The following is a 24585-nucleotide window of genomic DNA, read 5'->3' on the forward strand; positions in this document are numbered from 1 at the left end:
TGGAGGACTATGTGGGGCCCATTATTCTGTATGGAGGACTATGTGGGGCCCATTATTCTGTATGGAGGACTATGTGGGGCCTATTATTCTGTATGGAGGACTATGTGGGGCCCATTATTCTGTATGGAGGACTATGTGGGGCCCATTATTCTGTATGGAGGACTATGTGGGGCCCATTATTCTGTATGGAGGACTATGTGGGGCCCATTATTCTGTATGGAGGACTATGTGGGGCCCATTATTCTGTATGGAGGACTATGTGGGAGCCATTATTCTGTATGGAGGACTATGTGGGAGCCATTATTCTGTATGGAGGACTATGTGGGAGCCATTATTCTGTATGGAGGACTATGTGGGAGCCATTATTCTGTATGGAGGACTATGTGGGAGCCATTATTCTGTATGGAGGACTATGTGGGGCCCATTATTCTGTATGGAGGACTATATGGGGCCATTATTCTGTATGGAGGACTATGTGGGAGCCATTATTCTGTATGGAGGACTATGTGGGGCCCATTATACTGTATGGAGGACTATATGGGGCCATTATTCTGTATGGAGGACTATGTGGGAGCCATTATTCTGTATGGAGGACTATGTGGGAGCCATTCGGTATGAAGGGTTATGTGGGGCCCATTATACTGTATGGAGGGTTATGTGGGGCCCATTATTCTGTATGGGGGACTATGTGGGAGCCATTATTCTGTATGGAGGACTATGTGGGAGCCATTCGGTATGGAGGGTTATGTGGGGCCCATTATACTGTATGGAGGACTATGTGGGGCCATTATACTGTATGGAGGACTATGTGGGGCCCATTATACTGTATGGAGGACTATGTGGGGCCCATTATACTGTATAGAGGACTATGTGGGGCCCATTATGCTGTGTAGAGATCTGTGTGGGAATCACAGTTGGGTGATCATACGGTGATGGGGGTCACCATACTTTGCTGGGGGGTACTGTAGGGCCATCATACCGTGCGTGTGGAGGGTACTGTGGGGTTATCTTAATGTGTTTGGCGGGCACTTTTGTTGGCATCATACTTCATTATCTGTATTATTCAAGGTTTTATCCTTTGTTAATCTAAGATCTATTAATTAAAATGTACTTCGTTCACCCCTTTAAAGTTTGTTTTCATATGAAAAGGTTCATCGTTCTATTTGATGATAAGGAAAAACTTCCTCAATTGTAGACATTTTTTTTAATAAATATCAAGGTTGGCCCACTGTGTATTTGAGGTTGACATCCCTGGGATGGAGGAGACCTCATTACAGAGGCTGAAGTAAGGGCCGTAGGGCTAAGTTCAACCAGGCCTCTTATATAATGGCCACATAGCATCTGAATTGGATGGTGTTATGGTATGTACTCACAGGTATAATATATAGTCTCTTTACAATAGCATCACGTAGGTCCTGTACAATATAATGAAGAAAGCACTGTAAAGCAGTATTAAGTGCGCCGCCCCCCTGTACAGCAGGATTATATGCGCCGCCCCCCTATACGGCAGGATTATATGCGCCCCCCCTGCATGGCAGGATTATATGCGCACCCCTGCATGGCAGGATTATACGCGCCGCCCCCCTGTACGGCAGGATTATATGCGCCGCCCCCCTGTACGGCAGGATTATATGCGCCGCCCCCCTGCATGGCAGGATTATATGCGCCGCCCCCCTGCATGGCAGGATTATATGCGCCGCCCCCCTGCATGGCAGGATTATATGCGCCGCCCCCCTGCATGGCAGGATTATATGCGCCGCCCCCCTGTACGGCAGGATTATACGCGCCGCCCCCCTGTACGGCAGGATTATACGCGCCGCCCCCCTGTACGGCAGGATTATATGCGCCGCCCCCCTGCATGGCAAGATTATATGCGCCGCCCCCCTGCATGGCAGGATTATATGCGCTCCCCTGCATGGCAGGATTATACGCTCCCCGTACGGCAGGGCTATATCCATTCCTGTACGGTATTTTTATTTGGCCCTAAATAGGAGGTATTATTCATGTAAAAGCACGACATTATTATTTGGACGGAATTATCACAGAATTTTGTTTTGAGAAGAGGGGAAACAGAAAGAACCCTCATTTCCCCATGCATGCCTTACCCAGGACACCTCCGCAGACCTTTAATTAAAGGGTTATTCTTATATTCATATATGAATATTGTTTGATAGTGCTTGAAAAAAAAAAAAAAAAAAAGAAGAAAAACAAGCACTTTTGCATGTCACAGATTGTTGAATTTGCTGCCATTCTTACAATATTAACTCTTCCCTTTTCAGCATGTCGCCCAGTCTAGCAGTGGTAGCCAAACACGTAAAGTGCTTACAAGCGCTTTTCTATTGAGCTTGTAAGCGAGGCACTGAAGCTTGCCAGGATCATTTGAATAACGCACTTTTAGCTCCTAAACCCGGGACGATCCGACCGACATTATCCATCTATGAAAATGGGAACAATGCTTTAAGAGCAGAGTTCAATGCAGACCACGGAAAGTATAAGGGGCTTTAATTTGGAATTAATGGTACACTTTTTTTTTAAATTTTTGCAAAAGATATATCCTTCTGGTGTTGTTTTATGACTCCCATCAGGAAAGTTCTTATATCACACAGGGAATGTGAATAGAAAAGAACTTTGCCCATTTTTCTGTACTACGTTCCACCGCACAGTGACAGTGCACACAGCTCATAATCAGGGTGTATTACACCTAACAGGTTGGGCTCGTAAAACCTTTGACACTGATAAATGACAATTACCCAGCAACGCAAACAAACAAATGATTCTGTCCACAGTTGTATCACGTCCGTGAAAAACACTTGACAATTGTGCAAACACTTCAAGTGCTCAAGACAATTATTTGACATTATGTGTCACTCACTGATTAACACCTAATAGCAGATAACACACAGGACAACTGAATTCCAAGAGGGAGAAGCAGCCACAGGGCACAGCTGGCGCCGCTCATCTCATGAAGAAAAGATCAGACTGCAAAATTCCTGGTTAAATTCCTGTTTTTCCTGATTGCTTCAGTCAGTAGAGATCCCACCAAACGCCATAGAGTGACCATCAACTCATCCATGCATGACATGGGAATAAGCAGCTGTCAGGCTCCTCCAACATTAGCTCAGCTCCAGTGGGATGAAAGGATTGGACATGCCGAATTACAACATGCCCAATCATCTCCGATCAACAGAGCTCTCCGAATGCTGCCAAAATCTGCGGGTGGTTGAGATTTAAATAAAGTGTATGGGCATATTTAATAGTCCAGGGAATCTGCAATTTGGCCTTTTTTAAAAAACAAAATTTCAGCTCTAAAATAGTTGTTTTACAGCAAGTTGCACAAAAGTGTTTGGTTGCATGATGTCTCTGAAAATTGCTGTCACACCACAAGTGTTACAGTGTAGCCACAGACTATACAAAAAAATCCTTTTGTTTCCAATATGGGTTGTGTCTGCTTTTGCAGCTCAGCTTCATTGAAGTGAATGTGGCGGAGGTGTAATACCACACGCAACCTGTGGATGAGTGGGCACCGTTTCTAAAAAAAAAAGCTATATTTTTCAAATTCTATACAACTTTTGCTGATTAACTGTAAAATAACACCTAGAAAGTTAATGAGCTGAGAACAGTAGGCGCACAGGTGATCCTTGGTGGATTACTGACGTGTTCCTGCATGAGAACTACTGTTTACTGACATAACTATGGGAGCTCAAGTTCAGAGAAAAACTAACCACAAACCACAGCACTCCAAATCTGTCACGTGTAATATTGCCAGGATGATGCGAGGGATTATTATGGGAGTACCAATGTCCAATGTTTGGATAAATACCACTTAGATGCTATATTTACTAGGAGGAGGATCAGCTCCAAAAACTTCCAAATAAAAAAAAAAACTACTTTGAAAACTCATCCTTTACATTTGTTTGCTTTTACAATTGCTGCTGACATAATGAGTTTTTTTGAAGATTTTTTTTCTGCCTTTTTAGGGGGAAAAAAAAAGTTAATGTCACTTTTTTTTAAGTGGATCTTGATGGAATGGACTCCAAAATATGCACTGTCCAATAAAAAGGCATCAAAGAATGGATCAGGACAAGACACTTATAAAACCTGCAGTTATTGAGTAGGCTTAGGAGAGGAAACTGAGCGCAAACTGAAATCAAAACGGTTCAAATCCTTCCCAAAAATGCAAAACTTCTCAAAAACTTGGAGATTCTGCTCAGTTTCTTTAGATAAAACTCTGAAAAAAGACTCTGTGTGCACATAGCCACTAAAAGTAAAAAACTTTTTCAAAAACTTCCCCTCCCAAAAAAAAAGGAAAAAGTTTGCTTGAAAAACTAGTCTCAAAACACCTCTGTAAAAAAAATATATACTTTGACTTTTTTTTTCAGTGATTGTTCTTTACTTATTACTAATGCCAAAATTGAATCTTTTCTATAACCCAAAAATAAAAAATCATCGTGCAAATTTAGCGTTCTCCAAAATTTGCAGCGTTTTACATATTTGCACTTTTCTCAACGCTTTTTTTTTTCTTTTTTTTAAAGTGACAAGATTACCCAGTGAAATTCAACAGGAGTGAGTAGGGCATACATACACAAGTATTTTTTTTTTTAATTTCCAGTGACAAAAATAAGGAGATATAAGGAAGAAAAACACCAGATACTACAAGTATTTGCCATTTCCCTATTGACCAATATTTGGACACTTCATTCCTAGCGCTTCTTGTACAGCAAAATATGAACAGTTAAATAAATCTGTGCACTATACCTGTGCTGTGTGAACATGCCCTACAGGATAAAAACGCTCAAGGAAATTCACTTGTGGCACAATTCCACAGTATGCAAATCTAAATTCAATTCTGTGGGTCTAAAAGTTTTTTAAAAAAGTTAAATATTATGAAAAGTGAATTGAAACATAAAACTGAAACGTTACATTGTATATAAAGAAAAAAACAACAACTTTAGAGCAGGACGATGGCCGCCTTCTCCATTCACTAACTTTGTTTGTTTACAAAGAGCAAAAAGTTTTAAACTATGAGCAGAAAAGTTCCCGGATGAAAGCAGCAGCGGTGGGGGTGGAGGGGGATGATACTATGGAGGAGGGGGTGACACAATTCCCATCCTTTGTCTCCCCTGGCTAGAGTCTTGAACTTGTGCAAAGCTCTGAAACATGTCTCCCATCCCCCATCATTTCCCAGTCTGAGCAACCTGCTGGACTTCTTCCCTGCCCCCAGCCCAGGAGAACAACACTATAATCTGTACAATGGGATTCTGCTAGCCCTCTGCAGAGAATTCAAGGGAAACTTTAAAACTTTTGCATCCTGTCAATGATTGTCCATTTGCTGGAGACTTGTTACTGGGGCTGTGACAGGGAATAATTGCAGGTTATAAAACAGAAATCCAGAACCTAGTTATCTGCCTATAATGGAATTCTGTCTCTGTACTTACCTCTGTGGCTCAGTCCTCTCCCTGCCCAAAGCCATGTGCCCCCTGCAGATACAGCCAAACCCCTCACCTCAGTGCATTATGTCCATAGCCGGGGATCTCTGCAGCAGAAACAATAGAGAGAGGAAAAACGCAAAGCCTGGAGACAAGGATTTAGGATGATGCCTGTGAGAGATCCTCTGGTTACATCCGTGAAGTAGATTAATTAGTAGGGTTCCTGGTGCAGCATGTTAGGCCTCATTCAGACGTCTGTTTTTTTGCGTACCTGGTTTTCACAGATAGCCTATGGGCCCATTAACTTGTTCATGATTTTTCGCGGACTGAGCGGTCAGCAAAAAATTGCGGAGATATGTCCGATTTGCAAGTCTATGGGTCCATGAAATAATAATAAAAAAAAAAACAGACTACACTCAAAGGAGATCGGAGAGTGGTCCAATATTCACGGACTGTCAGAAAGGAGAAATTTTTTGTCTCCGCATATGAGAAAAACTGATCAAAAAGTCTGATCAAAGTCTGATGCATACTCTATATGGTGGATTGTGCACGCCTCCATCAAGCATCTTTGCAACAGAAAACTAAATATATGCGAGCTACAAACTGGAGCAGATTTGCACTGTAATTTGCCACAATATCTGACGCAAATCATAGTAAAACGGTCAGCTCTGCAAAACATTGCAAAACAACAAAAAGTTGCATCTTGTGGAGCCAGAGAAGGGGCATGCAGCCCTTGATTGTTTCCAACCAATGTCCCTAAGAGCACAAGGGTGTATTCAATATCTCTGAATACAGTAGATTAACAAACTATTTGTTTCCCAGGTCAAAAAGGAGGGAAACATATGACACATCTTTAGGGCATTTGTTAAAAATCCGCCATACAGAATTGTCACGAGTTTTATGCTGGTTTCACCCTATGCATTGCAAAAGGTAAAAATTTGCAGCATATATCGTCACAAGGTCGTTTTAAACTCTACACCATAATTCAATTTCCACAAAGATTTTGTAAGGATATTTAATGCAGCAAGTGGACGACATTTGATAAAATCTCATCCATTTTTCTTGTACCGTACTAAGTCTGGAAAATAAGGCTAGAAAAGGACAGAGAGCCTTGTGTCAAAAATAGGGACTGTACTTTTAAAAGAACAGTTCTGCAGGTATGCGGCAATAATACGGACCCCAAAACACGGCAGCTATTTAGGCTTTGTGAATAGACTATAAGACAAAGATGTCAGTATGATGGCCACTGATCTGTTAGATTTGTTAGATTAATGCTGAATACGGAAGATCTCTATGTAAGTAGTAATAGTGGCCACACTGATTGTCAATATGGCCACCCGTTCCCATAAATACATAAAGAACTGACATAAGAGGAAGATGCAAGGTTTTTGTGATTTACGGTATTCTTCGTTTCAGGGAAGTTACTGGTAAAAACGTGAATCCATTGGTCATTAAATGTAGAACACTATACAGAAAGTGTGTAAAGGCGACTGGACCTCCAGGAGTTTTGTACTTTAGGATTTGCAGGAATGTTAAACCCTGGTCTTTGTTATGGTGGACACGGTTTATGTGATGAGGACAATGTGTTATTTACTAGCAGGGATTAGAAGTCACAGACAATGCAGATCAATCATAGGTCTGGTCAGGAGAAGACTCCTCAGGAAAGTCAGATGTTTCCTCTTCATAAACCAGTTTCTTATTGTTTGTAAATATTCCCTCTGTTCTTGCTGTTAAAAACCCTATACAAGTGCAATACACAGAAACTCTAGCCCAGGGGGGAAACACCCCAATTAGTAGGATGAACTTTTCATTTAAAACAGTTAAATAAAAATATACCTCATCCTATAAGATTCTTGTTGGGCTGTTTTCCTAGGCCCCCATTACACGAGGATACTCTGCTTTCTTTTTCTAAAAATAACAATTTCCAATAAGAAGTGCTAACTGATTGTGTAGAGCTGCAGCCGTCGGTGCACAGCTGGGAGCTGAGAGGTAACAGCTTGGAAGTTGAAGTTTCGCCACAGATGAGGAGTTGCAGGTTGTATACATACATTTGGGGTTTCTATACAGGTCACCTGCACCGCGGAGGTCCCACAGACCGGAGGTCACATTATCTCAACGCGTCGGCCTCAGATATTACATATTTACATTTGTGAATCGGATGAGAGAGAAGAGGGCTGGGGTTATTAATGAGGAATCACAAACTTCATTATGGTTCCTCAGGGGTTAGTATAGACCGCAAAGGGTCCTGTGTCAGAAGAGTACACTTATTTAGGGTGTACAGCTCAAGAAGTGCAATCTAGAAGAAAGGATGAAGTATAATATCATTTTTTATATATATATGTTTTTTAGAAGATGGGTTCACACAAATATTGGCAAACTGTGGACATAATTGGGTGCCTGCATTCATCTGCATCTTGGAGCTGCCCAACATCAAAAATTGGCAAACTATGGATATGATGGGGTCTGGGTGCTCATCTGCACGTTGGATGGGTGCAGGAGTTGCCCAACTTTACATGCATGATTCTCATCCCTTAAACGTAGAGAATGCATGCTGCGACTGGTCAGTGTAACTGTCCATGTGCGCAATGGTCACCACACAAAGTAAAAACACAGTTGTGTGAATCCGGCCTAAGGTGGTGATGGGGCAGCACGGTGGCTCAGTGGTTAGCACTGTACAGTGGCTCAGTGGTTAGCACTATTGATTTGCAGCGCTGGAGTCCTGGGTTCAAATCCCACCAAGGACAACATCTGCAAGGAGTTTGTATGTTCTCCCCATGTTTGTGTGGGTTTGCCCCGGGTTCTCCAGTTTCCTTCCACACTCCAAAGACATACTGATAGGGAATGTAGATTGTGAGCCCCAATGGGGACAGTGATGGTAAGGTCTGTAATGTGCTAGGGAAATTAATGGCGTTATATAAGTGAGTAAAATAAATAAAATATACATTCTAGAAAAGGCCAATGGGGGTGCAGAGGTAGTGGTCATATCCCGGTGTAAGGGGGCCCAAAAACCTTTACATAAAGCACAAATTATCATACATGGCACATGAAAGGTGGGGGGTCCCTGTTACAGATTTTACAATGTGGCGCTGGAGCTTTAAGTTATGCAGGCGCCACAGGGCCCTTCGAGATACATCTAGAATAGGAGCCATGTGTTATGGAATCACCTAATATAAGCATGGCTTCACCTACGGCTTATAGTCTTTTTTACAGTAGCAGCTTGAGGCTGCAGATCAATGCCATGCAAATCTAAGGCGCCGTGTAACATTATCTGAATGTATCCTGAGTCAACACGGAAATCCATAGTGAGACAAGCCACATGCTTTACATATACGTTGAAGTACGCAGCAATACGAGGGGCGAAATCACAGCCATAACAATGAGAGGACACGGCTTTATACACAATCGGCAGGATAATCTCCTCTGACTGCCCCATGAATGTTATGTGCCCATTGAGCTCCGCGGTGTTGTTTCAGTGGGTGGAGGAGAGATAAGCGTCTGTCACCACTCCTCTGGTGTAGTCTATCGCTTGGGAAATAATAGATTAAATAGGTTAAAATCCAATATAAGTGACCCTCAATTTACTATGGGAAGGGAGGACAGCTAAACTGCACTTCTAGATTGTACCTGTAAAAAAAGAATAAAATAACAAATAAAGTTTATATTCACCTGTCCGGCGGCTTCTCTCTGAATGCCGGCAGCGCTGAAGGACCTTCGGTGACGTCACAGTCATGTGACCGCAGGCCCTTCACCGCTCTGTCTCGCGATATGCCGGCAGCCAGGAACCAGACAGGAACGAGCGCTGCAGCACACGCCGGGGCATCGGGGGTGAGTATAGCTTTATTTTTTTATTTTAACGGTCACACTAAATCCATGCTGTTTCCATGGATTTATACAGTGTGACCTAGTTGTCAAGCACTTTCCAAGTGATGCTATCGCCTGGAAAGTGCTTGTCAATCTGCATGCGGAAACACATGTGAATCCGCATGTATTCTGCAGGAAAAACGCATGCACAATCTGCATGCGTTTTTTCTGCCAGGGAGATGCAGAAATGCTGCAGAAATTTTCTGCTTCATTTCTGCATCGTGGGCACATAGCCTTAGCGGCTTTTTTCTTGCCATAATACAAATTCTAACACTGTATTCAGTAGGACTATCAGCTGTGGATCCACCTGACTTCTGCACAACACAACTGATGGTCCCAACCCCATTTATAAGGCAAGAAATCCCACTTATTAAACCTGACAGGGCACACCTGTGAAGTGAAAACCATATCCGGTGACTACCTCTTGAAGCTCATCAAGAGAATGCCAAGAGTGTGCAAAGCAGTCATCAAAGCAAAAGGTGGCTACTTTGAAGAACCTAGAATATAAGACATATTTTCAGTTGTTTCACACTTTTTTGTTAAGTATATAATTCCACATGTGTTAATTCATAGTTTTGATGCCTTCAGTGTGAATGTACAATTCATGAAAATACAGAAAAATCTTTAAATGAGAAGGTGTGTCCAAACTTTTGGTCTGTACTGTACACACTCTCTGGAAGTCAATGTCACCATTACTAACCGATGCTGCCACAATAAGGTCCACTGCTCATTTACCCCTCCCGAAACATGTAAAGGGGAAACCATCATAACCGTTCCCCATCTCGTTTTAGGACGTTCTGCTGGTTTGCACACCCTATGGAAAAGGGGCATCTAAGCAATCTGCCCCACTCCTACAGGGGCCGCTTATGTACTTTCAGCCTCCATAAACATGCAATAATAAATCCTCTGACTCAGCCTGCGCTTTTCTTACACGTGGAATTTAATTTGCAGTTTCAAACTGGAAAGAATGATTGCAAAATATGATGCGGCTCGTTCACTTGGTCACAACGACCTTTCAACCACTGAATGTCATTCTGAGCAATAAACGGTTTCTGCGCTTAATGTTCACGTGTGAAAACCAGGTTACAATATACATTTATTACAGTTAGTCTATTACAGCTGCGCTCATAATTCTGCTGGCAGTTATTGGAATCAGTCGAGCCTTGTTGTCAGACCACTCCCTAAAATATTTGCCCAGCTGTGATATAAAAGAAGACATCTCAAAATGCAAATCACCTAAATGAGTTAGCAAAAAGTGCTGGGAGATTTCAGCTCCAAAGCTTTAAGAATTGTGAGTGCAGCTCTGAAGTATAATACCGGGTGTAACTCCGGATCAGTACTGTAATGTACAGTACAGTACGTACACAGTGACTGCACCAGCAGAATAGTGAGTGCAGCTCTGGAGTATAATACAGGATGTAACTCAGGATCAGTACAGGATAAGTAATGTAATGTATGTACACAGTGACTGTACCAGCAGAATAGTGAGTGCAGCTCTGCAGTATAATATAGGATGTAACTCAGGATCTGTACAGGATCAGTAATGTAATGTATGTACACGGTAACTGCACCAGCAGAATAGGGAGTGCAGCTCTGGAGTATAATACAGGATGTAACTCAGGATCAGTAATGTAATGTATGTACACAGTGACTGCACCAGCAGAATAGTGAGTGCAGCTCTGCAGTATAATATAGGATGTAACTCAGGATCTGTACAGGATCAGTAATGTAATGTATGTACACGGTAACTGCACCAGCAGAATACTGAGTGCAGCTCTGGAGTATAATACAGGATGTAACTCAGGATCAGTAATGTAATGTATGTACATATTAAATGTAATTTACCAGCCACAAAAAAGTCAATGGAGCTGGATACCCCATTTATTAACACAGTGCCATACTCCATGGCTCCATACTATATAACCATTTATTACAGTGTACGAGGAAGACAACGTATTATGTGAATTGTTATAATAGGTTGTGAAATTCAGACTTTATCACCTTTTTGTGTGGTACAACATTGTAAAAGTTTACAGCAAGCAGACAGCCGCCAGATACTGTGATCTACATGACCAGCACAGCCTGAACGGATGAACTAACAGCAAATCTATGGATATACAGCAATGTAGCAGCAGCGGTTCTGGAATCTTCTAGAAAAAGAAGCAAATTCCACTAAGGATCCCAGCAGTGGGAAAACTTCCCACCAGCCCCTTTCCTTCCACGTACTTACCAATATCTTGGTTTGTAAAATAGGGACCCCAGAAATGTCAAAAACTAGAGTTGGGACACCCACTTTCAGGAGGGGTTTACATCAATCCCCCTAGAGATGGGTGCTGTCCTGCTCCGGTGTCCAGTCCAGTCATCCATTATGGCCAGTTTTCCCTTCTGCACCCATCATTCTCAGCTCATGATGTAACATTATGGGTTGAGAGGCGTCCAGGATGCCACATACAAAAGTGAAAAACTGGCTGTCATGGAGAATGAGACTTGACACCGGACGAGGGCAGAGCAAATCGAATTGTTCCTCTTTAGTGGGGTCAATAGAAACCCTACCCAAAAGTTGGTCCACAAATGTCGGGTGGTCAGATCATTTATATCAGCATAAAAATAATCATTAATTGGCAGCACATTGCCCTGAGCAAACGAGGGATGTGCTGCTGACAACATGATGCCATATGGGGACAAATTTGATTTATTTTACTCACTTATATAGCACTATCATATACCACAGCGCTTTACAGACATCATCACTGTCCCCATTGGGGCTCACAATCTAGATTCCCTATCAGTATGTCTTTGGAGTGTGGGAGGAAACCGGAGAACCAGGATGAAACCCACGCAAACACGGGAAGAACATACAAACTCCTTGTAGATGTTGTCCTTGGTGGGATTTGGACCCAGGACCCCAGCGCTGCAAGTTTACAGTGCTAACCACTGAGCCACCATTCTTGATTGTATTTACCAGTGTCCAGTTTCCATCAGTTTCATAATAATAATAATAATAATAATAATAAATAATATTAAAAAACTGATACAATGTAAGTACTTATATAGGTATATATGCAAATCGTGTAATATACTGTATTCACATATCACAAATCGTTCCTCTCCCTAATCCTTTAACAAGTCTTGCCCCCCATCCGCATGGTGTATATACTAGTTTCCAGAGATTCCCAAGTCCCATTAATATTACCTTTCATCACAGCTGAAGGGTTACTTGTGCCTCCTGCCATACGAGATCACAGACCGGGGAGGTACGGCTGAACCATTTGTTCACTTTCCCTAAAGAAACTGATCGTATCACCTGAGAACTCAGAGCGGCTTTTGTTGGGAGCCATGAGGAGCAGAGAAGAGCTCCGAGACTCACAATGGAGAGTTATTACTTTGGATCTCATGAGGCTCCATCTCTCTACACAAGGTATCAGATACAATTACTGCAGATTAAAAATTCAAGAAAACATGGAAAAAACTCGCACAAACACAATTCGTGAAAAAGAAAATTAAAAAGGGCTTTACTGTAACAAGAGCTCACCTTCCACTTTGTTAACAGCACTTTAAAGCCATACAGAGCTGAAAAAGTGACAAATATAGAGGTCAAGGGACCAATGGTAAGATTTTCCTTGGGCAGACATCTCCCTCTCTCTCGACTTCCCCACACAGATGAAGGCTCGACTCGGCCGGGTGTTCATGTATTTTCAAAGGATAAAAATGAAAAATGTTTGCGGAGGCTTATCTCGTCAATTCACATACTAACTACCCAATCCTTCTCTTCCCCTAACATCATCTGTCAGAGGAGAATTTGGAAGCCCCCATACATATCAGGTGGTCATCTGGTCCTGCGGAAATCGGTGGGTTTGAATTACTTTCATATAATGTGTATGGGCATCATTGGGCACCATTAGGCACTAGCAGCAAATTTCCAGGACCGTTGGCAACTTTGCTCCGGGGATCTACCCAGCGTAAGTTACAGTGGTTGTCAGATGAACCTCACATAGACGGTGCCTTACAATGCAGATACAAGGAGGGTCAAGTCTTGTTTGCTAAACCCACTGGATCCAACTCCTTCTATATATGGGTGGTGGGTTGGCATCCAAGGTGATATTTTGTTCTTTGGTGTCGGGGAAGACTCAAGAACAATGTGCCAAGAGCAGAAGTGGATCCTTGACTTAGATACCATCAGGATACTCGCTCATTTAGATTTGGAAAAGCGAACAGAACAACAACAACAACAACTAACAAGATTAATAAAATCAGTGAAAGATTAACAAATCTAGAGATGCTGAAAACGAAGGATATAAGACCATAAATATTAGACAAATCGGGCTGCTCTCTCTTCTGACTGTCTCATCCACATGCCTGTTTGGCTCAGAACAGATATCCTCAGACATGCATGGGATATTCAGCCTAGTAACTAAGACAAGTATCTAGAATAAACAAGAAAAGTGAAGAACGCTCCCATTATAAAAGGTGATAACATGAGAACAGTTCACTCCATAAACCTTGTCACTTCCTGAAGTCGTCTTAGCATGGAAGATAAGGTGCATACAGATGGTCATAAGGCCCCGTCACACTTAGCGACGCTGCAGCGATCCCGACAACGATGCGACCTGTCAGGGATCGTTGCTGCGTCGCTATGTGGTCGCTGGTGAGATGTCAAACAGGCAGGCTCACCAACGATCAGGGGAGCAGCGACATCGTGGAAAGAATCTTTCCACGATGTCCTGCTCCGGTTACCAGCCTGCCGAAGCAGGAGCAGGCTGGTAACTATGGTAAACATCGGGTTACTAGGGGCACACGCGTTCCTAGTAAACCGTTGTTTATCATGGTTACCACTCTGCTACGGTGAGCGGGAGGTTACCGCTCACTTTAGCAGGCTCGTAACCATGATAAACAACGGGTTACTAGGTGCGCGTGTGCCCCTAGTTACCCGATGTTTATCATGGTTACCAGCCTGATCGCTGCTCCCGCTGGTCACACACAGCGATGTGTGCTGACCAGCGGGAGAGCAACGACCAAAAAATGGTCCAGGACACTTTGCAGCGATCAGCAACCTCACAGCAGGGGCCTGATCGCTGCAAAGTGTCACACATAGCGACATCGCTGGTGAGGTCGCTGTTGCGTCACCAAAACCGTGACACAGCAGCGATCTCGCTAGCGATCTCGCTATGTGAGACGGGGGCTATAGTCACTAGGAAGGTGATAGACCTTTCATAAATATCTTTCAGCAACAATTAAGATTGTTTTCAATGGAGACTTATCGACTGGGTTCGGAAGACTTTCATGTAGTATGTATGGGATCCTCTAGACAGTCAGCTGAATGCTTTGTCAGCTCTGTATATACAATAAATCTCAGTCAAGCGTTCGTGTGATTTCAATGGGGTGAGTGGAACAATTCGCTGCCAGACACCAGTTGTGGCACATCTGCCTGGAGAATCATAAAATGTTAGAGTTGGAAGGGACCTCCAGGATCATCGTGTCCAACCCTCTGCTCAATGCAGGATTCACTAAACCATCTCAGACAGATGTCTGTCCTGCCTCTGAAGACTTCCATTGAAGGAGAACTCACCACCTCTCGGATCTTCTCCCTTTCAGTTTCATCCCATTGCTTCTCGTGTTTCCATGTGTAAATGAGAATAAGGATGATCCCTCTTACACTGTGACAGCTTTTGAGATATTTGTAGCCAGCTATTAAGTCTCCTCTCAGTCTTCTCTTTTGCAAGCTAAACATTCCCACATCCTTTAACCGTTCCTCGTAGGACATAGTTTGCAGTCCGCTCACCATCCTGGTAGCTCTTCTCTGAACTTGCTCCAGTTTTTCAATGTCTTTTTTAAAATGTGGTGCTCAGAACTGGACACAGTATTCCAGATGAGGTCTGACCAAGGAAGAGTAGAGGGTTGAATTCAAACCCCCGGATCCTTGTCACACCCCAACAAATACCAGGAAAGAATTGGGGGACCCCATCAACAGGGGAAATGTTACGTTACCATAGTGGGTGCAGGGGTTGCAGTTGCACCTGGAGACTATGGGAGACCAATACTATTAAAGACCCGTAATAATTGGGGGCCTTGTTAAAGATTCTGCATTGGGGCCAACAAGCTTCAAGTTACGACACCGGTCCCCATTCACATCAGATTCTTCACTGGACCCACTGAAATCAGCAGCTTTAGCCGATCATCTAATGTGTATATGGCCTTTAGATTACATTAATATGTATGTAGCCAGCAATAGTGTAGGGGTTGTAATAGCCCCTGGCAAGGTTGCCCACCATCTGTAAATATCTGGAAAGTTCTGAAAACTAGGGCACTTTATCCATGGTTTCAAAACAATATGGTGTCAAAAATTGTAAAAAACAGCTGTATTTTTGGTGAATAATTTTTTTTTTTTTTTAACAGCAATTAGTATTGTGATGTAATTAGTAGGTGAACTTGACGTTGCAAACAACTCAGAGAAACATCTTAACCTGAACTGGTCTCACCTGTACCGTCCCTCATTCCAGATCAATGAGGTTTACTAGACGGCAGAAAGTATGTGACAAGTACAGGTTACTCTCCCAAAGAAGGAATTTATAAATCCGTAATTGTGAGTAGAACGGCCCTGTATGTCACCGCAGACGGCCCTGAGGGCAACAAGTCTTGGGCTTAGAAGGTGAAGTTACTATAACTTTGCTACCTATGGAAACTAATAAAGAGGCTCATGCATGAAGATGGCCCGTGAATATATAATCGCGGCAAGTCAACTTCTGACCCCCCAAAACAGTGATACTACTGAGGATTTGGGGACTTTTTTTTTGCAAATTGTTTTTTATTAAAAAAAATGTGCACAGTTTGCCTTCTATCGCCTTTGTGCTGTCTTCTGATGGCTGCAGAATCAGTTCAGAGAATCTGTCAGTGAGCTTATTCTGATGGTCTAATGCACGCATCTCAAACTCTGGCCCGCAGGGTGATATTTGGCCCGGGACGCCTTTCAACTGTATCAGCATGCTGGCATCACTCTCCCTCTGTGTCTGACATCTCGGTGAAGCGGGCGCAATGACGTCACCATTTCATGCCCGCTGTACCGAGCAGTGAAGAGTTTCAGAGCTTTCAATGCCAAGACCGGAGCAGCGGGGGAACAAGGAGAGGTGAGTATTTATTTTTTTAATGTGTTATACTGTATGGAGGACTATGTGGGGCCCACATATTTTAATAAATATCAAGGTTGGCCCGCGACTTTGTCCAAGCTTTTAATTTTGTCCCTCAGTGTATTTTGGTTTGACATCTCTGGTCTAATGGAAGACTTTGTAACTCTTATCTGTCTTTAAAACACCTCTCAGCAGATTTATGACCACAGGTCATATCAAACGAGGATATGCAAAGCAAACAAACTCTGTAAAAGTCAAATGGTGCAAAATTTTAAATGAAACCCAAATTGCAAAAAATAATTTTTAACCCCAAATACATAAATTTAAGAAAAAAAATAAAAGTTGGTCGCAAGTCACACGCAAAACACGTGGCATACACTTCAACGCAAGTTATATGTGACCGTGACTTGCATGCAACTTGGCAGGTTGTTTTTGGGTTTTTTTACAGCATAATTGGAGTTCCAAGATCGTGGTGCAACATCAAGTTGCACAAATGTTTTTGGTTGTGTAATTTTTCTGAAAATTGCTGTTGCTCAACATTTCCTCATCTAGCCCTCGTCTAATGGTGCATTCACACCAGTAGATAATCACTGAAAAGCGCCGTGCGGCTCACGGGACCACGCCGTGCGGCTCCGGCTGTCTACAAACTTGGTGGATTAGGATCAGGTCTAGCAAACTGCTATGAAGAGCAGGTCTCCAGATGGTGACTTGTCTGTGCAACCCCCGCACAGAATATGCAGATCTGGATGCACATATACTGATCATAGGGGTGGAGAGATAAATATGGTAAGCTGGAAATAAGATGATACTGCCAGATATTGAGGGGTGCTTAAAGCTGGATATGATAGTGTGGTGGGAGTACTTGATGAGAGAAAACCGAATTGGGGCGTCTCCTCTACTCAGGGGGCTCTGATGAAGTTCACAACCATCTGTCAGGTCAAGAAAGGTTGGGGACCCCTGCTGTATGGTGACAGAACTATTGTACTAACGACCGTTCTGTCCCCATCATTGCACACCAGTTTGTATAAACATGGAGGTAAATGAGCGCCAAACGACTTGGATATAATTGATTCGGGCTCATTAATGCTGCTCCGATGTGCCGAAATCAGCACCTTTAAATGCACCATAATGGAGACCACAGAGAACAATGCTTGTCCACTCCATAGACATTGAATGGAGCGATAGTAAGTCAGCATGACCACAGCTGCATTCAAAAGGAGGTCGCAGGACTCAATTTCTCACGATCGCCGAGGTCCCCATGGATTGTTGGAAAACCCCTTTAAAAACTTTTTCATTGCGTTACGCCTATCCTGGGTCTGAATGGGCAGGAATTCTGCCTTCGGTGTTCACAGAGTACTAACATCTGGTTCTAGCCACCAAGCTCCGCACTTGGAATAATACAGGGTCGTACTGTCATAGTACTTCCAGAATATATATTATAAAGTCAGTTTTCCAATAAATTGCATCTTTCACAAGCAGTAAATGGCAGCTTGCACACTTCTGGATTATTTATTACCCAAGACTACGGAGCCAATAGAAATCACTTGTGGTCTATTAATGAACTGTATAGGATGGAATAGTAACTATAATACAATTGGGGAATTGTTATTCATGCTATTGCCTAATATAATTGCTTATCAGGTGTTTAATCAGCACTAAACACTAAATGGAACATCTTATGGAATTATCGGAGCGTTTCCCAATGATCATATTATGGTAGTATTCAGACTGGGTCTTATGAAGACACAATAGACAGGCGAGTGCCACATTTCTGTACATAATTCCATAATTACAGCCTGAAATAAAGAGAGTCTTAAGTATTACATTCTCGTAAAAGAACGGCCATTTTTTTTTTTTGCTCAATGACTAATTAGCAAACATTTACAAGTCGCATGCTTGTCAAGGGTGAGGAGAAGCTGGCCGGTATGAAGTCAGTGCTATGTAGAAGAATAACAATCTAATGAATAGGAAGGTTTCAAAACTTCCTGCCCAGAATTTGGTGTAAAGGTTACTTAAAGGAATGTTCAGAACTTTGATCGCGAGTCCTATCCTTAGCAAAGGCCATCCTATCTCAATATGTAGTAGGTATAATATAAGCAAATACCTCCAATTAGAAATGTAGTATAATTCTTCTGATTCACTATATGTCTCTTACCCCATGTGCAGGGCATTTCAGTAGCTTAGGTATCCATGGTTATGACAACTAATATGGTGACTGTTACTTAGCTAGTTGCTATTGGTCATAACACTGGATACCTAAGCTACTGCAATGCCCTGCACATGGGGTAAGAGACATAGCTAATCAGAAGAACTATACTACATTTCTAATTGGAGGTATTTGCTTATATTATACCTACTACATATTAGGATAGGATCTTGGAGATGGGAATACCCCTTTAAGGCTCTGACCCCTCGCATCCCCGCCGATTAGCTGAATGAATGGGCTACGTCTCCTTCATTGTTTACATAGGCACTTGGCCATAGATACTGTAGTGCCAGGAACTACAACGCAGTCCCATGCAAGTGAGATACTTTGTAAAACTTCAGCACTGTGTTGGGTTATAGAAGAACAGGTGCAAAGTACAGAGAGAGGAGTGCAGGGTCTATGCATTTTTTTGGAGCTTGGGTGACTAAATTTTCACACAATCAATTTTATAACAAGAGTGTGTCCAATTGTATGCAGAAGACGCAGAAACAACCAAGTTTTGGGATGAACTGACCGGGGCATGGCTAGTTTTAGAAAGTAAACATGTTGCATGTTTGGTGCAGATTTTTGCGTATAAAACCAAATAAGTAGATCAGACTTCAACGAACCTCACGGCTGAAAATTTCTGAGCAAAAATTTAGAGGCGATCCTGATTGTAATGATCAGTTCACACGTTGTTTATTTGGTGTTGATTTTTCTTGCAGAAAATTCACACTAAGCAGCTTCACACTCAGGATATTTTCAGTGTGCAGATTTTTATAGCCGCAGCATGCCAATTCTTTGTGATTATTCAGGACAGATTTTGCCCTTTTTGGAAATAGAAAGGGTGAAATCTGCACCAAAGCAGCAACAAAATACACATGGAACAAATGAAGACTATGCTGCGGATGTGCTGTGATGAAATTTGCACCAAAAATGCAACATGTAAATTTAGCTTAAAATCTGCAACGTATCAATTTATGGTGTAGAATTCATTGTCAATTTTACCCAAAATTGGTAAATAAAACATGCAGAATTTGCTGTGGAAAGGCTGCGTAAAATCAGCACTGCATATGCGAGTGTGAACATACCCTTAGGCTGGCCATACACATTAGATGGCTGTCGGCTGGAAGATTGTTTGGTTGAGCGCTCCTGTGTTCTCTGTGAGAAAGCCACAGACAGACATGTCGACCTGGCGGCTTATCTCAGGGAGAACAATGCAATCAGCAGTCCGAAATCGGACATGCCTGATCAACATCTCTCCTGACCACCATCTGGTTGGCACCCCCATACACATTATAATGCCCTTCAGACCGAACCTGTCTATATTAGCTGGTTAGGCCAACACAAGTCTAACCTGCATAGCCAGCTTTAGAGCGTGTTCACACGTAAGAGTTTTCATCCCTTTTTTCCCTATTGTGTTTTTTTGGGGGGGAAATAGCATTTTACAATAGCAGCAAATAAATGAGATCTCTAAAATCTCATTCACACTTGGCTTTTTTTGTTGTCGAGTAAAAAGCACAACATTTTCTGCAGAAAAAAAACAATGCATTAAAATGCCAAACTAAGTGGATTTTGCTGCGTTTTTTCTAGTGATGGGCTTTATTTTTCGTGAGTTTATGCTGCTTACCCTAAGAAATTGCAATCCCCAGGCAAAGACACGGGAGAAATCACTGCATATGTATCATACGTAAAGTTTGCTTTAGTTTGTATAACTTTTAGTTTATTTACACATTTTCTTCTCACCAGGAAGTAATTATTCCGACGCAGACATGAAGTTTGCTAACTTTAGTAAAAGGAAACAACTACTGTACTTCTAAAAGTTACAAAAGTAATTTTCTGCTCCATTTTCCTCACTTGGACTGTGATTGTCTGTTCTACAATCTTATAATCATTGTCCCTTTGGCAAACATTGCATGATGCAACCTGACATCTCTGCACTGCCATTACAAAGAAAGTTGGAGATGGAGAGGAGGAGTCAGTGAAAGTATGTCAGGGGAGGGGGAGGAAGGGGTGAGAGGTGAATTCAAGGGAAGCTGATTCATTTTGAAGTTTGAGGGGGGAGCAGAGACAACACAAATTTGTTTCCATCTACACACTGTTTCAAGAACAAAACGTAGGATACCCCTGAAGAAACGTGCACAATTAAACAGCGACATTTTTTTCTTCGTATGTATTTACTATGAAAAAGAAAACTACATTTGTGCATTTTATAAAGGAGTACTTATTCTTTAACAGTTTTTTTTATAGTTGCAAGTACAAAACTCTGATAACCTTAAAATTATACTTTATTATGTTTGATACTGGGAAAAGTTGGGTTCCATACATCTTTTCCAAACTCCTCATTAGCACAGGAGCCTACTATATCTCAGCTAATGTAGAATTAAAGGTCTTTCTGGAATCTAGAATATTAGCAGGGTTGCACTGGCTCGGTAGGGTAACAGAGGTTAGCCCAATTTTAGGCACAGTAATGGGCACCTTAATCGGCCCATATAAACACACCATTAGAAATACATAATATGACAGAAGATGACAACTCAAGGACTGATATTTACAGATTTACAAGGGACTGTTCATTCTTTGAGAAAACACCAAAAGATCTTCAATGGCTACAAGCACATACTACAGTAAGCAGAAGGACTATAACTGCAAGTGGTGGATCATTGCTGCTAACTGCATAGCAACATTAACAGTATCTACCCACACCTACCAAACTAAACCTGAAATACTACATGCCGCCAGCTTAGCACATAACATGACTTGGAAAAGTAACTGGCAACACAAACATAGTCCGCTACTAAAAGGTTAACCACACTGGGAAATATAATCTGTGCTTTTCAGTGCTTTTCATGCACAAGGTCAATTTATGGCTCAGTTTTGCACAGAGGCCAGTTTTGGCAGAGGTGCAAAGAGCCTTTTCTGTATTTCCATATGCCTTTCCTAAGGGCAGGTTCTCACAGTTTAAAGTGGATTTTGAAGCAGATCCACTTCAAAATCCATATGAAAAAAAGAAAAACACAACTCTGTGGGAACATACCCTAAGGGAGATTATTTCCATACACACCTGAAGTCTGTGCAGCAGTACACAGAGGCTGTACACCTCTGTACTTAAGGAGCAGTCCAGGCCCTGTGCTGTGACACAGGGACTCTACAAGTTATATTAACTTTCCCATTACAAAATAAACAAAAAAAATACCTTGCTTTTTCCGCCGGTTTTGGACAAATTCGGAATTCCGTAGACTGCTTGGGGCCGTCCTTCTATAAATGCTATTCCGTTTCATAGAATTTGTACTAGATTCCAATTCGGTTTTCCTGTCAGTTTGCTGATTGTTACTTTGAGGTTTCCTAGCTGTATTGTTATCTCCATGGTTGTTCGAATCCATGTTCCTAGTAGATACATTTCTTGATCTTTCATCTTCAAAATCATCAAATTCGTGATAACCATCACTCCTCTCTGGTCTGTAATAAGGACCATCAATTAAATCAGTCGTCTTTTGATCTTCCCAAGAACTTCCATATTGGTCTCTCTTGAGTTTTGGCTGTTTATTAGTATTTTTATACCCATCGTAATCTCTATAACGGTCATCCATTGCATCCCTGTTCAGGTATTCTTCCTGTAGATAATCACTATTAAGATACAGGTCAATTTCTTCTGGAGGATTGTACTCAAAATCATAAGCCATGCGTTTACATGAGGTAGTAGGCTCAGCCTCAAAATCTAAAGACCGACTTCGGTCATAATTTCGTTCCTCAACATCTCGATCTACTAACCTCTCATCTTTAACTACATCAATAGAATCAAGATCCAAAGGTAAAAAGTCATAACGCCGTGTATTGGTCTTCTTAGAATTTCCTTTTGGTCCAGGTTCTGTTTTATCTCTTTTGTAATCCACAGAGTCCCTCTCAGAGGGTCTACATCTGCTACTTGAAACTTCAGGATATCGAGAAGAACAAACATTCTCACCTCTTGTATAATGGTCCTTTACCCTTCTATAATCCCTTTGTTCATAATCTGTCTTTTTCCGTTCTATAAAAGGGTCAGTCCTATAATCTTGAACATCTTGGTCGGAGTACCTTTTCTCCAAAGGTTTATGTCTCACTTCCTTCTCGTAACCCCTCTCTACTTTTCTCTGGTGACTGTCCTGATAATATCGATCATCGTTTTCGATTTCATCAGAACAATAAGTGTCGTATTTCCTCATATATCGAGAATCTAGTTCTCTGGGGTCTTGATAGGAATATCTATATTCATTGTTGCCATCGTGACGGGGGCGCCTGTCTTCATATCGCCTGCCATCATGCCTGTATTTAACAGGACTAGCTCTAATATTCTCCAGAGTATCGTAATATCTGTCCATGTTTGTCCTAGTGTCATAATACTCGTTTTGGGATCTTCTGTAGTAGTAGTACTCTTCAGACTCTCTATAGTCCTTGGGCACTTTATCATTGCCTCGGCTTTCATAATATTGTTCTTTTCTCATGGGCAAAGTCCTATGTTCTTCAGCATACCGCTGCTCCATGTAGAACTTGTCCTCCTCATCAAGTCTACGTCTTCCTGTGGTCTGGAAGTCTTCATACTCCCAGCTTGGCACTTGTAGGTCTCTCTCAGGAACTGTAGACCGTGTTCTTGATGTGCGGTATTGTTCATGCTGCAAGGCACACATCCTTCGAAATGTCTTCTTTTCTTCTACCAGCCTTGAGCTGGCACCCAACTATGACAAGTCCATTGTATACACTTCAGCCAATGTAAGAATGTATGAATGCCCGATCCACAATGTGGAAAAGAAGTCTCCATTGAACGTTCTACTCTGTGATCGGAAAAAGTTATATCTCATGAGCTTTCAGCATACCTGCAGACACTCCCTTCGGCTTCTTCTCACTGAAACCCAAACCCTCACTTTTTTTTCTTTACTCTCCAGCAGCCAATCCACAAGCAAGGACTACCTCTCCCACCTGATTCCAGAATTAATTAGTAACTAGCGTCATATGACCAGAAGCTCTTGATGAGTCCTTGAGTTTCATTGGGTAGGACCATGCCCTATTTACATATGAGGGATTGGTTTTCCCAAGAAGCAAAACTGGATAAATGGCTTTGTTATGCTAAACGAGAGGCAAAAAAAGCAGCTCTGGTATGTAAGACATGAGACTACTCAGCAATGCGATACTAATAAACAGCAAAACACAAACGTAATCAAGCACAAAAAGTGAAAAGTTTGTAAAAAGTTTAATTTTTTCTAGATTTGAAAAACAGAAACCACTGGCTGAAGCGAGGGTAACAACAGCAGCGAAACAACCATCAAAGTAATAATCAGGGGTGTATAAAACAAGCAAAAAATACCCCAGAAAAGGAGATGATCAAAGTAACAAAAAATAAGCCAAGCAACAATAATGCTAAAGTAGCTACGACAGCCATCACTTCAGAGTTACAGAGTGACAGCCATCACTTCAGAGTTACAGAGTGACAGCCATCACTTCAGAGTTACAGAGTGACAGCCATCACTTCAGAGTTACAGAGTGACAGCCATCACTTCAGAGTTACAGAGTGACAGCCATCACTCCCCTATACACACCAACAAGTGGTTTGGCTGAGAAAAGTGATTGAATTTTGGCAGCGTAGACATATAAATCTTCAGGTCGGAATGGACAATCATTGTCTTCTTTGGAAGGATTAGAGGCTGATTGTTGGAGCGAGGCTCTGAATAGTCCTGATCATACAATATATGGTGTCCGCTCTACACCGATACCATTGTGCTGCCAGAGATATGAGGCTTTCAGTGAAACGCTGGGTCCCTGCTACTAAAATAATTAGTGTGATTGAAAGGATGGGGGATGTGCAATACATGATGGTATTATGTGGGCTGTATGTGGCAGTATTGTTTTGGCTCTTTACGGTGGTGTTATATGGGATGTATTGATTTGAGTCTATATAGTGGTATTATGTGGATTGTATATGGCAGTATTGTATCGGTGGCATAATGTGGGTTATACACTG

General features: G+C 42.1%; 1 protein-coding gene across 6 annotated transcripts in view; it reads right to left on the reverse strand.

Annotated features, from left to right (window-relative positions):
* The window catches only part of DNMBP (dynamin binding protein), a 125717-nt gene that overhangs the window by 27352 nt on the left and 73780 nt on the right, over positions 1-24585 (reverse strand). The window contains exon 1 of one of the 6 annotated variants that reach the window (XM_073685026.1): positions 21790-23495. The exons of the other annotated variants lie outside the window; for them this stretch is intronic. Within the exon in view, the coding sequence (XP_073541127.1) occupies positions 21790-23257 (1468 nt within the window). The 5' untranslated portion in view covers positions 23258-23495. Of the gene's footprint in view, positions 1-21789; positions 23496-24585 lie in introns of those variants that run through there. 6 annotated transcript variants of the gene reach the window in all.

The sequence above is a fragment of the Phyllobates terribilis genome, unplaced genomic scaffold (genome assembly GCF_046119375.1).
Source record: "Phyllobates terribilis strain yellow unplaced genomic scaffold, ASM4611937v1 Scaffold_5__5_contigs__length_657084704, whole genome shotgun sequence".
Taxonomy (NCBI): Eukaryota; Metazoa; Chordata; class Amphibia; order Anura; family Dendrobatidae; genus Phyllobates; species Phyllobates terribilis.